This window comes from Daphnia carinata, chromosome 7 (assembly GCF_022539665.2).
Source record: "Daphnia carinata strain CSIRO-1 chromosome 7, CSIRO_AGI_Dcar_HiC_V3, whole genome shotgun sequence".
NCBI lineage: Eukaryota > Metazoa > Arthropoda > Branchiopoda > Diplostraca > Daphniidae > Daphnia > Daphnia carinata.
Window position 1 is genome coordinate 9993594 of NC_081337.1, and position 14669 is coordinate 10008262.

A 14669-nucleotide genomic window follows, 5' to 3' on the forward strand; every position below is an offset into this window, starting at 1 on the left:
AAATGTGTGTGTGTGTCGATTACAAACTTCACGGTCGCCATTGCTAAACACGTTCTTTCACGCTTCATGCATTTCACTTTTATTTTCCTTGCAGAACTCTTCCCTTTTTTTTTCTCTCATTCTAATTGTACAATTCAAAGTCAATCCAATGACCTCATCCCAAGGATACATCTTTTTTTTTTCGACCGTAAACGGGCGTTGTGTTCTTTTCGACCTCCATACTTGTTTACTATACGTTCGTTCTTCCTTTTTCTGTTTTTTGGACATTTATTAGTTGAAAATGGATGATCCCCAAACTGGTAAAACCGGTATGTGTACATGCGTAAATGTGTTACTTTTTCGAATGGACATGAAGCGATTCTAATGTTTTTTCGGTGAACGTTTTTTTTTCTTTTTTACGAAAATGAACACGAGGCGAGTTGCGAGTCATCTAGCGGCAACTTTGGCTACCATCCAGGTTCACTTTCGATTAGATATGTGGCGTACAGCATTGGTAAAGATGACCGCATTTCTCGCGTAGATTGAGTAAAACTTAAGAAAATATGCTGTCGAGAGAAAGCAATGTTATAAAACTTTCCGAGCCAGAAGTTTTGAAAAAGAAAACATAAATCTCCATTGGAGGTTGGATGCTAGGGGAAAAATCAAGCGCGAGTAAGTGGCTTATCTTCATCAAAGGAATGAGACATGGTATGCGACGATTTCGGGACAAACCAAGTAGAAGGAGGTCACCAACCGTTTCATCTCGGTCTATGGCATATCCATTTATTTTTAATAGTCTATGTTCTGTCGTCGTCTTCTAATACAACGGAAGTATTCCGAGATTTTAGAAAGTGTGTAGCATTCCAGTCGTGGGATTTCTTTGTTCCGTCAGATAGAATCTTACTACTTGGAATGATATCAACATTCAGAGACGCAACGTTCCTGGTTCGCCGATATGAAAAACAATAAGTTGAACGATATAAACCATTGGGTTACATGGAATCTTGAAGGCTAAAAACGTGATTTTCATCTTGGTGACGTCATTTCTAAATTTCGGTCGTGTGTTTCTATCTTGAGCCGCCTTACATCGCCGCTAAGCGCCCATAGCGCTCGCAACCCAAAACAGATTCAACAGCAAAGAAGTGAAGTTAGCTTCGTTCGTCGTCGGTAGCTCTCACTTTCGCTACATCGACTGTAACGCAATCGAAGACTTTGTGCAAAATTTGTAGATGTTGCGATCTTTTTAAGCCACCTGATCTCTTTTTGTACATATTCAGGTACGTTTAATTGATATCTTTCTTTATCTTGAATCAATGATATTGTTACGTGCGTTGCGTATGATAATGACGTTCGCCATCTTTCCCTTTTTTGGCCCTCGCCCTCGTGGATCAGGTGGATTGCTGGGTGTGACAATAAATTTTCTATCAGAAGATGGGTAGTAAGGCCAGTACTCCAGCTTCTCCAGTCAGCGAAGATTCCTCCCCAACCAGACAAATCTATTCCCAAGCTGAGAGAGTGTCTGAGTATGAGCAATCAGCAAGGCAAGCTAGACAGGAGAGAAGTTTCATGGAAAGAGCAGAAAGTTCAATCCAAAACTTCATTTACTCTAATAACACCTCAAGTGTTGACATACAACGATCAAGTCACACCAATGGCCAGCATGGTACTGCCACACACGAAAGACTGGGTTCTTCACTTGAAACACCTGCTCATCAACCAGTCAGACCTAGCTCTATACAAGCAGGCACCAACAGCAGGAGCTACAGCATTGGTAGTGCTGCTGGTGCTACAGTGGGGCAAAGTGACAGCAGCAGCATCAGCAGTAGTACTGGTCTGAGCCATTTTCTCAGCAATTTCAATTTGTGGAGAGCATCGGGAGCCAGTTCCACTGACCGCCAGAGAGCCCAGTCTCTTTCCCACATGCCTGATCCAGCTCTACTTAACCAGTCATCCACCACAAATCAGAGTGGTGATCCTAGTCGCTCTCGTTACGAAATAGACGAACCGTCATCATTATCGGATCCTCGAGCGGCCCTTACACGCCTTCTGTCCTCTAGAGAAAATCGCTCCGCCAACAACCCCGGCAATAATCCTTCATCGGGCACTAGTACTGAAAGCAGTGGTCACCGTCAGAGACGGGACAACACGGGAGCCTTTTCAGTGCGAGACTTGACCTTCGCAGCGGCCCAGGAGTTCCTAGCCGAAGCCACGCTTAACGGATTGGGACTCGGCCGCGTTTACGTCACTCACTCGCTGCCCAGTCACATGTGGGCAGTTAATGGTAACTTTATTTCTTATTCATTTGTGTGCATGAGCAGCCGTTCTATTTCCTTTATTCTCGAAATTTAAAAAAAAGTCACGGTAGGCTCCTCTACCGAAGGAACTTGGGTGCGCCAAGGGAAGGGCTTGGGAATCCCGTTGTTGCATCAGACAAGGAATGACTACACAGCGCGTGCGTCGTGTCTCAGTGTTTCTGCCTTATAAAGAAATCGCCGCAACTGCGTAGCTATTGGGAAACTCGTTCATTGATCGCAACCCATCAGCCTAGCCTAACATTCAATATTGTCACTTTAGTTCACATAGTATTACATCCTGTTGAAATGCCAGGTTTAATTTAGTATTGCCAGTTTGTTGCCTCAGCCGCCCTCCATCCTATTAAGAAATTTCGCTCTTAGCACACAACAAAGGTAGCTGTTAACAGGTGCCAGTCAGTTGTGTTCCCATGGTGACCAAGTGACATTGACTCATTTTTATTGTGCTGACAGTGCAACATTGCGGAACCTTAGCAGCTTCCGTAATTTTGAATTCGACGGATGTATAGTCAGTGGTCGTGCGAAATATTGGCCCAATGGGGATCGTTGTAGGGTCATGTATGACCAAGGAGACAAGTGCTGCCAACATCAGCAATCCAGTGTATCCACCAGGCCGTAACAACAATATCGACTATTCCGATAGACGAGAGATGCTCAGGATATTGACGGCCGGTCCTGGAAGTTATCCATCCAACGTCTACTATCAACAACGAATGACTCGCACGCATTCAAGTCCAATCCCTTACGCTTATATCCGTGATGCCAGCCATCAGTCGAGAGGACATCAAACAAGGAGGGTATCCTATGGTCAGTTGTACACAGGGCTCCCACTTCAGCGCGTCTCCGATCTTTATAGTACTTGTTTTTCTTCCAAATTTTTCTTTTTCTGTGTCGTCTTTTCGACTTGACATGAGATCTGGCTCCTCTTTCATTTTATCCCGATTACCAGCGCAAACATGATGGATCGGATCCAAAGAAAATTCAAGAGCCCTTTCTTCTTCACACGAATAATTTTGTTCTGTTCAATAGGCATCAAATGCCCGGTCTGCTCCAAATTTGTGATGCCCGATGACATCGAGTGCCACCTTGTCATGTGTTTGACGAAGCCCAGATTGAATTACAACGGTTGTAACTTATTTTGATTATCGTGATTCGTTTTTTAACTCTACTGCTTTTTTTTATAGAGGACGTTCTGACCGAAGATAAAGGCGAGTGCGTCATCTGCTTAGAGGACTTGCTCAAAGGTCACGTTATAGCACGTCTACCTTGTCTTTGTGTCTACCACAAAAGGTATTTCCGTCTCTACGACTAACTACATCAATAAAATACGTCATGACTTACCTTACGCTCCCCAATTGATTTCCTAAGCTGCATCGACCAGTGGTTTGACGTCAATCGATCCTGTCCTGAGCATCCTTCCGATTGAAAGAGATCTTTTCGCTTTGGATTTTAACCCCCTTTTGGAAAGAAGAATCCTCCTGTTTGAAAAACAAAAACAATTTCTATGTTGTCGACTTCGGATCAGCTTTTTTAGTTTAAGTTTAATTGGTGGGCTGACTGTGATTTCACTTGGTAAATGTACACGAGAAGAAAAGAAGAAAATTTTGAATTTGCCCCGACGTGCGCAATGGTTGAGCGCATTAACTGAGTGTTGAACGTAAGGTTGTGTATGTGACTTAATTGCGTGCATGACTTTTGTGGCTAATTTTTTTCCGATTCCGGGGATCAACACTTAACGTTAAACAGCCTTCCTTTTGTTCTTCATATTCTTACAACTTTCTGTAGTCCCCCCTGTAACTTGTGTATCAATTGGAAGTTTGCCAAATTTTTATTCCCGTAATTTCTTGCGCAAGTTATGAAAGTCTGAAAGACGATAGCGTCATGTAATTTGTTCCCTGCACACGACCAGCTGCTACGACGACCCGACTCTTGCATGTTCAGTTTGGTGAACAAAAAGACAGAGTTCTGTTTAAACGTACTTGACGGATCCCTCCTTTTTTTTTTTAAAGCAGAATCTGAAAATCCATTTGACCTCGTCGAGTCCCCCCGCAACTTTGGAACTCAAATTCTATATATATATTATATTATGTATAATCACATGAAAGAATGAGACGTGAAAAATACAACTAGTCTTTGCTATCATTTTTCTTTCCTAAAGGCTTGTCGTTAGATTCTTTCGCTATCCCATCGTTAGCGAATCGGAAAGACTAATATTCGAATCACCGTCGCCAAATAGGAGCTTAAAATGACCTTTTTAACGTTAACGTAAACATTAATCAGAGAATAAGAGTGCAAATTATTGCGACTTACGGCTATACACCTCGCAGTGTTCTCCTTTCAAAAATGCTGGACTGCCACGCGCGCGTTGGTTGCGCTGCTGGAAATATTGGTAGACACCGTAAAAAACGGAGGCATCCTGAGAGTTTTGAGCCGCTTCGAGAAATTTGCGAGCTGAGATGCTTTCAATCGGAATCATATCCCGAGCGAACCTATGCAAATTACCGTTTGTTAGTTAAATGCCCGGGTAATAAAATTTTTTGATAGAAAGTACCTTAAAGCTGACAGGACTTTGTTCTTGGATAGTAAGATTTCTACAATTTCTTCATTGGCATTTGAAATTCTCTTAAGCATATCAATGGCGAGCTGATAGGCTGCTGGATACACGCTTTCCAAAGAGAGCAGCAGGCATGCCTTAAACGGAAAGAAAAATTACATGAAAATCTCTAATCTAATGTGACGAAAAATTGTAACATTTGTTTAATACCAGTGGTTTGGAGTCTGCGACGGCGTGATATTGGAAGAGTTGGTGGAGCTGGTAGAACTGGCCCAAACGGGCAAAGGCCTCGATGAGAACTTCATAAATGAAGTGCTGAACTGGAATGTGGTATTGAACAAGGGAGCGAATGTACTCACTGACAATGGCTACGATGAAACGATCACATGCTTCACCCGCTGGCTTGTTTTCTATCATTGGCGACAGGACACGAGAATATATATTAGTCTGATCAATGACCATATTAGGGCGTCGAGAGGTTGATCCCGTAGCCAACTGGTAAGCTCCGGCTGGCATCGCAATTTGACTCTGAATCTCAATGTCCAATTGGTTGCGGTATGCTTCGTTTAGTTTGTCGAAAACTCGGCCAAGAACAGGCAAATCAACGCTCAGTGAATGGGGGAAACACATCAGTCGACTCAAGATCTCCATCGCAGTAGGCTTGGCGTCTGTTCTTTGCAGAAGAAAATCAAATAATTCACATGGATTTTCAGCCATATCAATTAAGGGAGTCAAGACTAATTCCAAGCTCCAGAGACAGCCTAAGAGGGCGTCAATGATGATATTAGGCTGGAAAAAGACCTGTTTAAAAATGTGACAAACATAAATTAAACACGAGAAATATTTTTTTTTCAAATAAAAATTAAACACTGTTACCCAGTTCGGAGAATATAGCTCGCAACTCATCTGTGAAGGCTCGTGATTTAGCATGGCAGCCGAGGCAGGGATATTGAGGAAATATGGGCGAATAGTGACGGACGCTAGAAACGGATTCAGCGTCACCACTCGACCGTCAGATTCGCCCGTTAAGTTTATGTCAAAAACCGATGACGTTTTGGAAGCTTGGTGATGGACGACTATTAAATTGTCCAGAATGCTTACAGCTAGTTTTCCACTGGTTTCTAATTGAAGTATGTGAGTTTTCCGAGGAGGTGAGTCTTTGCACAAAGTGTACACGACGATTTCAGATTTGCCTGTTATTTCCCGACTGCTTGTGGGATTTGGCTTTATTGGATGCTTGAGGACCAATACCACCATTTGGTTGTAAAGCACAGTTGGAGTAACGTCTCTCTCGACCAGACAAAGTCGGGCGGGTTGTGGAGCATTGGGAAAATCAACTTCAAATTTTGTTAGACGTAAAAGCTGATGATTTTTGAAAAGATATGGTTGGAGACTAGTACCAAGAGGACCAGACGATACCAGTAAAAGTCCAGACAAAGGGCAATATACAAACCAATTGCCCTGGATGCTGTGATTTTTTACTGCTCTCAGATATCTTTTGTCAGAAATTACTTGATAGTGTTCAATTCCTTGATTGGTGACTAAAATAAAGTCAGTATTTGAAACCCAAACAAATCCTATGATGATTGTTGAACTTCCCCTGCATGGCTGAGAGTATTCTACACCATCAGGCACTTGATTCGAAAAATTTTGAAATTCAACTGATTTTGAAGTCCGCTGAATGGCTAGGATCTGTTGATCAGGAGAGAATTTTATAGACTGTACAGCTCCTTTATCTTCCACACAAAAATTTATTGGGTTTTTCATTTTTGGGCCTTTGACATTCACACCTGTTGCTCCACCTGATCGAACTGTGAACACCTGTCGAGTCACTTCATCGTAGAAAACATTCGTTATTTTTGTAACAGGTTCGAAGTGAATTGCAGTTTGGCTTAATTGGAGTAAAAAATTCGTTTCGGTTGCTTCGATCTTAGTGTGAGACATTTTTGTACTTATTCTATCTACACGCCGTTTTCAAAACTATTCTTACAGCACAAAATAACTGGGCCTTAATTATCACAACACATAAAATAGCTGTAGAATATTTGCTTTTTTAATTGCAAAATTTGGAATCCCTCCACCTTCCTCGTAGTTCCGACTTCGTCTGCTAGACTAAGCACAAAGCCCTCTTTCGGTTTCACCTATTTACTTTTTATGTTTTTTTTTGTCTTTTATAATTATTAAGTATTGTTCAATTCATGTCACTTAAGAAAAATTTCCAATTTAAAAAAGAGTATGAGGAATTGAGGAATCCGGATGTTGAATTAACCCCAAACTTCTTAGGCGCTTTTTAGTCGCATAGTTTGGTTCTGCCGCTTTGGCATCTGAATTTACAATACAACACCACATGAACACAAACTTGTACTATGTTTACCTCTCGTAGGCAACTTGTACGCAAATCGGGAAAAAAAGGAATTGACCGTTTTGAGTTCCTTCAGGAGTTAGTTAACGAATTTTATCAATCTACATCTCTAGGTATTGTTAATTTTTTATTGAGACGATGAAAACAAATGTTCAATTTTGAGTAAAAATGTAACATAAATCTCATTTTTGTCATACCTTTATTTTCAGAGAGCCAGGAACAGGTCTTGGCTAATTTGGCAAACTTTGCATATGATCCCTTAAACTATCATTACCTCAGAGAATTGAAAGTGGTTGAGTTGTTTTTAAATGGGCTACAGAGCAGAAACCCATTTTTCATTGAATACTCCCTGAAAGGTATCTGCAATTTGTCCAATGATCCCATTAATCAAGAGATCATCCTGAAACATGATGGTTTCAGCACAATAAAGGAACTGGTGAAGTCTGAAAATCCTGAACTGGTGAAACATGGGCTTACTACTTTGATATTTCTTCTTTCGTCAACCTCTCAATCAGGTGAGCAATAATAAAAAAAAAACCAAGAATTTCATGTGACTTTCTTTAAAATTTGCTCAGTAGCAGTTTCTACATCTGACCTTGTCACACATATAGAGTTCTTGCAACAAAATAGTGAAAATCAGAACATAAAAAACCTTGCCACCATTTTCTTAGAAGAATCCACCATTCATTGAAGCCATTTTGAAAAAATGTTTATCAAGATATTTCATTCATTGCTTAAGCGGAGCACCAACAGTAAATACAGTTGTGCTGAAGTATTAGGTAAAAGATACCTTCAATCAATGATAGAGAAAGGCTCAAAAGTTTTAGTACATAGAAAAATAGCATCAAAGGATGTGGAAGATTTTTCCCAATTGACAGGAGACTTTAATTCAGTCCATTTTGGTGAAAAAGCTATAGCGCACGGCGTGCTGCTTAATGGCTTTGTCAGTGCTGTTCTTGGCACAAAACTCCCGGGTCCTGGCTATGTCGTTTGTGAACAATCAATGACTTTTCCTAATCCTTGTCAAGTGGGCGATGATATAGAAATTGTAGTTGAAATCTTAGAAGTCAGAAAAATTGTTGTCTGTAAATATGTTTGCACGACTGTTAGTAAAAATTGTGTTGTTCATCAAGGCACTGCTAAACTGGTGAAATTTAAAGGTTTGAAATAAAATACATGAGTCGATCGATTTATACCATAAAATTCGTGCTAATTCTTCAATTCGAAATTTTACTTCAACCAGGAAGAGGACTGTTAGTGCGTTCTAAGAATTCCCTGAATAAGCGTAAACATTTGGCTTGTGAGACGGTTAGAACAAGGACAGTTAAAAAGGTATCAATTTAAATACAATAGAATAAAATTTAATATTACCAGAAATTTTCTGGTTCGCAAACTCTGGCATCTTCGTTATTTGCCGGTTCTGTTGTCCCACAGTTGCAAGACCATAGGCGCCTCGTCATCTGCAATTTTCGCTTGATTTCCAATCGAATGGCACGATTCAAGAGTCCGTAGAGCAATGGGTTGATGCTGATTGATACATACATCAGCCATGTCACCACCATCCAGCCATCGTTTGTTACGCCCCATAGTAGTGCGTCACATAGGTCTTCGTGTTGAATAACGACGACCATTTTCAATAACCAATACGGTGACCACAGTACAATGTAAGTGCCGGTTGTTAGGATCAAAGTCCTAATAGCTTTATTACGTTTTCCATTTGGAACAGAGGCAGAACCTGTTTGAGAAACCAGCACTTCTGGATTTACTGTCCATACTCTTGATGAGCTCTCATTCGTCGACGGAATTGAAGAAGGGTTTGGTTGTATTGCACGTATTGTACTGCGTACATTCTGTGCAACACGGTAAATGTTAACATACATTATCACGATAATGACGATCGGGATTAAAAATACTATTCCAAATTGAATCCAGTTAAAAATAGGTTCGCCAAAGCTATGGGCGTAGAGTGAAGAACATGTCAAGTCGGATGACAACAAGTTTGGAATTAATGCTAAAAGTATGCTGCACACTGTCAAGACAGTGCTCAATAATCCATATTTGAAAGCCGAAGCCGAATAAAATGGCCGGGTGATTGACACGTATCGTTCAATTGCTATCGCAGAGACCAACCAAGCGGAGTTGTAAATTGAAAAATTATGCAATGCCCCCAAGGTGGAACACCCCCCCCACGGAATGCCTACATCGACAGTCGTACAATTTGAACTTATTGGCAACCATTTTTTCGATTCCGATCGATGGTTGAAATAGAGAACAAGGGCCCAAGGGAAGACGACTGACGTCGCCAAGATTCCAGTTGAGGAAAGCGCAACTATGAAAGAATTGGAGGGAGATTGTCGTAAAGTCGCTGTTGACAAAACTACGAGTAGCAAGGTTATATAGGCCAGAAATCCAAATATCGTTACCATACACATCACTGCAAACCAAATCGACCAGTAGCTGTCGTAGGCTGCCATGATGACGACTGAATACGTAATTTCTGCATCAAGTTACAAGCACTCCCGCAGTTCTCTATTATCAGTAACGGCACAAACTACTGGTGGTGGTCGGTATAGTATCTCCTTGGCAACTATCGTTAATTAGAAAAAAGAGTTAATGAAGTTAACGTGTTTTACGTAAGATATACATACTTCGATCGATGGAGAGTCGGACTTTCAGCAGTAACCGCGTTGTTAGATTACCCGGCCATAGCTTTTGAAGAGTTGGGAAAATATCCAATAAAGAATGTATTTCCGTCATTTTGTGTTTAGGAGAAAATGATTATTTTAGTTTACACGGTGAAATCCATCGAATTACACAATTATCATTATACACATGCACACACCACTGGTCGGCAGTAATAGAATCCGGTTTGCCAAAGAGTCATGCATGTCTTTATTACAGTTTCTTAGGACATCGAATCAATAATATGGTGCTATCCCAAACCCGTCAGTCGGCATATCTTAATCAAGAGAAGAGCTAAATGCGAAATGCTAGCTTTTCCGATTCAACAAAACATTTGACTCGACAGCAACAAAATACATATTAACGATGAACGTTGTCAAGATTCAACCGTCCCGACAACTGCAAAAGCCATCAAAATAACAAAATGAGAAGAGCAGCGATTCAGATTGTACGCTCTCCCTGCTTGACATCTCGTCGTTATGTGTGCTATTTACAAGGCCGCAATATCCTCCTCCATCGATAGTGGATGCATCAACGGCACGGACGTCGGACCTCCTATATTTCCATCGACAGGTGTTTCAGTTGGCCCTGGCATTTTAACTCATCTGTTAACTTTGGGGAATAGTAAGGCCGAGCATAGCTCTGCCGAAATAAAAGTGACAAACCTGATGATCTCCGAGCGTTAGACTTTAACGTTGATCCCAATGGGCCTTCCGGAATGAAGAAGGCGACTAACAGAGCGCAGACTACTAAGAACGACCCAAAAACGAAGGGAGGACCCGGAAGAGCCTAATTTAAGGTTTAAAGATGCAAAAAATTTGCGAAAAACATGTGCAATGGTAATCGTTACCCGAATCAATGAAATATCTTCTATGTGTGTCGTTTCATTGCTGTGCGAACTTTGATGTGAAAGTTTGTCGCCCTTATCGTTCAGATCGACATGGAAGAGGTAGAAAATCAGTCCGTAGAGGGCTGGACCTAATCCATTGCAAAGACCACGCACTCCTGTGATCATCCCCTTTAGGAAACGATACGTTTGACCTATCTTTGACAAATACCAAAGTAATAAATAAAACAACTTACTTGTACTAGGCCTTGTTTGTCAGCATCCGCATGCATGGACACAAAAGCAGAAATAGCCGGATAGGAAATACTTGAAATGGCAGCTAGAACACCAGCCGACCACATCATCCTAAGAAAAAAAAAAATATATATATATATGATTATTGATGAACTATTGACTGATGAATTATTTAAAGACATGCAGCACAAAGCTAAAAATTTGAACCCAGTTATGAAATATATGTAATAGGATAACATGAATCGATTTCTTACCACATTTGTGATCCGAAGCCGTACCAGGCCAGTTGTAGCATCTCAAAAACCAATCCAATCAAAATGGTAGCTTTGGCTCCAACAGTTCTCATAAGCAAACCTAAATTTTTAAGTAAATGGTTAAGCTCACCTAAGATATTTGTAAAGCAAATTTCCTACCAAGAACTGCCGTCTGAGCGAAAACGGAAAGGACTCCTACTACGGCGATGAAGGTCGCAACAGCTTCAGCCGAGAATCCCATGACCTGCAGATGCCATAGAAGATAAAAACTTGAGATTTCTCGTCTAGTTAAGATATTAGAACTATTTCGAAACAAAATTAAAATACGTTTTAACTGCAGATTCATGGTTGGCAGTTGGAAAACGTGTTCGGCATTTTAACTATTCAAACGAATTTGTCATTGAAACCTCAATGGGACTAGATAACAAATAAGGTGTCTTGGCAACGACACGTAACATCACGTTCAACGTTGGAAATCCAGTGGTAGTACTTACTAGTTTCAGATAGACGAAGAAACAGGAGTACTGGCCAGCTTCAGGTAAATAAGAAAGAAAGACAGTGACGCATAGCATCAAAATCGTGTTATCTTTGCCGACTTTTTTCAACGCCTAGAAAACCAAATAATTACAAAACTGATAAAAACTTTGGAAAAATTATAAAAACAGATAAAACCATACAGCAAATGGATCAGCCTGTTCCCATGATATTGGTGCTCCCCATGAGGAGGGCCGAACTTTCTCAGGCAATGACTCGGGAACAGCAACTAAAATGAAAAAAACGTCGAGGATGGCGACTGCTGTTGCAATGGCTACTACTAAAGTTTCGCTGTAGGCACGGCCAAGATAAGCTCCCAGGGCTGGCGATGTTACCAACGAGGCAGCAAATGTTGCAGACACCTGCAAGAAAACCCGTTATTTAAAGCGCGTAAAATATGGAATTACAGACAAAGATAAACCTACCAATCCGTATGCAGCGCTGCGTTCGCTCTCATCAGTGACGTCAGCCACGTATGCAAACACGACGGAAAATGTCACGGCGAAAACGCCGCTAATGGAAATCATGGCAAAATACCACCATGTGTTGATGTGAATTAAAGGAATTGGGGCGCAGGTGAAAAACACTGTCACCACAAGGAAGAATTTTCGGCCCCATACATCTGACAGGGCACCGACGAGTGGCGCACTCAGAAAGGATAACAATCCCTGTTTTAAGTTAAAAATATGCAGAGTTTTAATCAATGATCGCAAGATACAAAAGCTGTGTTCCAAATGTTTTCATTTCTGACAATGAATTTGATTATTAACATGAGTTGCTTCCAAGGATGTTTTTATGTACATGTTTGGGAAAACCCTGTTTCACATGGGTGTGCCACTTGCGTCTTTAGGCAACCATCTTGCAGATAGCTTCAAAACGCAAGCGATAACCAACCACTATATATCCAGAAGATACAATGTTATATGTTGATCAATTGAGTAGGTCACTTTTCTACAACACAAGGCCTTTAACAGTTGTAATTAGGAAAAGTATTATGCCTTAACATTGGTGGTGAAATAGGAAAAATCAAACTGGTTGGCTTGCCAATGCATTTTTGCAGGATGACAGGTCTACAAATTTGCTTGAAGCTATAGGCACTAATCAATGAAAAAAAGAGAGAAAGCAGCCTGAGGCAAAAAGGCAGACTAAGTGGGTTGTGTTCCCTGTCAGTATCTCCTTCTTAAAGCTTCAATCTTGGCTTTCACTATTTTCTCCCATGTAGGTTATGGGGTAAGTAGAGCAAAAATATACAGGAAGCATTTTTCACACTTTAAAATAATAATCAAAATTTTGTATACCTTGATTCCTACAATTAGTCCATTCATGAGAAAAGTGTGATCAGGGAAAGTTTCATTTAAAACCTACGAAAATGGTGGAAATTATTTACCATGCTTGAATCAATGAAGAAACAAAGACTTACTGTGATCATTGGAGTAGTAAGGAGACCCCATGCGAAAAACTCCAGGAAGATGACCACCAGCGCATGATAAAGACTGGGTTCCCCAATGCCAGACCCCTTAAAGAACACCACACACTTGTTACAGTAACTAGATTTAATGACAATATTAGTAGCTAGGTCTTAATTAAAGGTGGCAGGACGGCAAGTTGTTCAAATAAGAATTTATAAGCAGCAAGAACAACTTACAGTGATGAGGCCGTCCTTGAAAAAGTTTTTCCGGCCCCTTGTGAGTATGGAGGAGACTTTTTTCGAGCTCCTCCCGGGCATTTTAGTACGATTACGCTCAAATTTTAACATCCAGTTTTGACATATACTCGACGCCGCAACTAAAACTATATAGAACAACAAAAAGGGGGCCTTTAGAGTGGAACTCGACAACCCATGACAGACAAACTTTTTTGGAATGAGACAACTGCTAAAAAACGATCCCCACTCTCTCTGTTCTTTCAGCCTCGGAGCAGCGTTGCCAGCATTTTCTTTGCTTCTGTGTTTTGTCTGTAAACATTCTACATATTGCTGTCTACCAAAACCAACTGAAAAAAGTCATTTCTTTGTCATTGACTATTTAAATTGTGTTTGGCCCTATTAAAAATCACCTTTCAACATACGTAAAAAGGTGTTTTAATTAACAGTCATCCACTGATGAACGTGTTGCCACGAATGACACGTATGTTGTAAGAAAAACATGCTGACACTTCCAGGCTCTTAGTCTGCTTGTAATCTGATTCTCGCAATTGAATGCCAGTAATGCAGTTACTGCATTAAACAGTATTCGACCCAGTATTTGGAACTAAAAACAAATGACATACATCTGCAACAAATTTTCTCAACTGCAACAAGAAGAATTTCAGGCAAAATACATTATTACAATGATATTACAATACTAAAGACAAACTCGAAGATTTACCATGAGCGAGTAAGGGCGTTCACTCTTCTTATCAGCTGTTTGAAGTCTTTCTGGAGGAGCAGTTTCTACTGTCTCAATATCATCCATTTTGGTTTAACTAAGATTTTACAATGGAAACGATGAATGGAACGAAACAATCACTACACGAGCTCACATACGGACGTCACTAATCGGCTACCGCACAAACTGCAAACAAATGCCAGGAATCCCAACTCCCGCCTCAAGCCATCGGCAGAATAGTAGCCGCAGAACTTTTTGGAGCCAAGCTGTTGTATCTAACTTCCAGACCCAACTGAACTATTAATAGACTGATGCCCCTCAGCAACAGGGTCGCAATCTTGATAGATCATTGGCGCCGGGAGTATCCCGCTGACAAACATCCTATCCTTTGCTATGTCTATCACGTTGAGTGCACGCGCACTTTCATGTACATGGCAGAACTTGGCAAAAGCGATGACGAACCAACACCGTTCGTAGCTCAGACAACACTAGTTATTTTTTTGCATCCACTTTCCGATCGCGTTGAGTGTATAGGAACCCTCGAG

The 14669-nt window shown here is 40.8% G+C and overlaps 5 protein-coding genes across 8 annotated transcripts; 2 read left to right on the forward strand and 3 right to left on the reverse strand.

Moving 5' to 3' along the window:
• The first annotated feature begins 904 nt into the window (after positions 1-904).
• On the forward strand, positions 905-4229 carry LOC130696167 (E3 ubiquitin-protein ligase znrf2-like). The gene is made up of 5 exons (XM_057519279.2): positions 905-1256; positions 1372-2260; positions 3321-3416; positions 3476-3581; positions 3660-4229. The coding sequence occupies exons 2-5, from the start codon at positions 1411-1413 to the stop codon at positions 3715-3717; spliced, it is 1110 nt and encodes a 369-aa protein (XP_057375262.1). The 5' UTR covers positions 905-1256; positions 1372-1410; the 3' UTR covers positions 3718-4229.
• LOC130694729 (regulator of MON1-CCZ1 complex-like) lies at positions 2616-6925 on the reverse strand. Its single transcript, XM_057517848.2, has 5 exons — positions 5722-6925; positions 5056-5646; positions 4843-4982; positions 4602-4780; positions 2616-4541 (listed from the first exon to the last, which is right to left on the reverse strand). The coding sequence occupies exons 1-5, from the start codon at positions 6787-6789 to the stop codon at positions 4471-4473; spliced, it is 2049 nt and encodes a 682-aa protein (XP_057373831.1). The 5' UTR covers positions 6790-6925; the 3' UTR covers positions 2616-4470.
• Positions 6926-7158: 233 nt separating this feature from the next.
• Positions 7159-8398, forward strand: LOC130698001 (armadillo repeat-containing protein 7-like). Of its 2 annotated transcripts, none has more exons than XM_057520879.2 (3): positions 7159-7320; positions 7417-7722; positions 7789-8398. In XM_057520879.2, exons 1-3 carry the CDS (start codon positions 7212-7214, stop codon positions 7896-7898), a joined length of 525 nt encoding a protein of 174 aa, XP_057376862.1. In that variant the 5' UTR covers positions 7159-7211; the 3' UTR covers positions 7899-8398. The 2 variants fall into 2 exon arrangements, with proteins under 2 accessions (XP_057376862.1, XP_057376783.1); XM_057520800.1 differs by having other exon boundaries at positions 7161-7320; positions 7786-8398.
• On the reverse strand, positions 8358-9794 carry LOC130695979 (probable G-protein coupled receptor). The gene is made up of 2 exons (XM_057519075.2): positions 8579-9794; positions 8358-8482 (listed from the first exon to the last, which is right to left on the reverse strand). Exons 1-2 carry the CDS (start codon positions 9679-9681, stop codon positions 8443-8445), a joined length of 1143 nt encoding a protein of 380 aa, XP_057375058.1. The 5' UTR covers positions 9682-9794; the 3' UTR covers positions 8358-8442.
• Positions 9795-10356: 562 nt separating this feature from the next.
• On the reverse strand, positions 10357-14298 carry LOC130686666 (hippocampus abundant transcript 1 protein-like). Of its 3 annotated transcripts, none has more exons than XM_057509808.2 (12): positions 14125-14298; positions 13179-13274; positions 13057-13119; positions 12184-12426; positions 11902-12120; positions 11719-11832; positions 11384-11468; positions 11225-11324; positions 10973-11081; positions 10740-10907; positions 10555-10678; positions 10357-10477 (listed from the first exon to the last, which is right to left on the reverse strand). In XM_057509808.2, the coding sequence occupies exons 1-12, from the start codon at positions 14209-14211 to the stop codon at positions 10380-10382; spliced, it is 1506 nt and encodes a 501-aa protein (XP_057365791.1). In that variant the 5' UTR covers positions 14212-14298; the 3' UTR covers positions 10357-10379. The 3 variants fall into 3 exon arrangements, with proteins under 3 accessions (XP_057365791.1, XP_059352008.1, XP_059352009.1); XM_059496025.1 differs by lacking the exon at positions 14125-14298 and adding an exon at positions 13404-13644; XM_059496026.1 differs by lacking the exon at positions 14125-14298 and adding an exon at positions 13404-13644 and having other exon boundaries at positions 10368-10444.
• Positions 14299-14669: the final 371 nt, after the last annotated feature.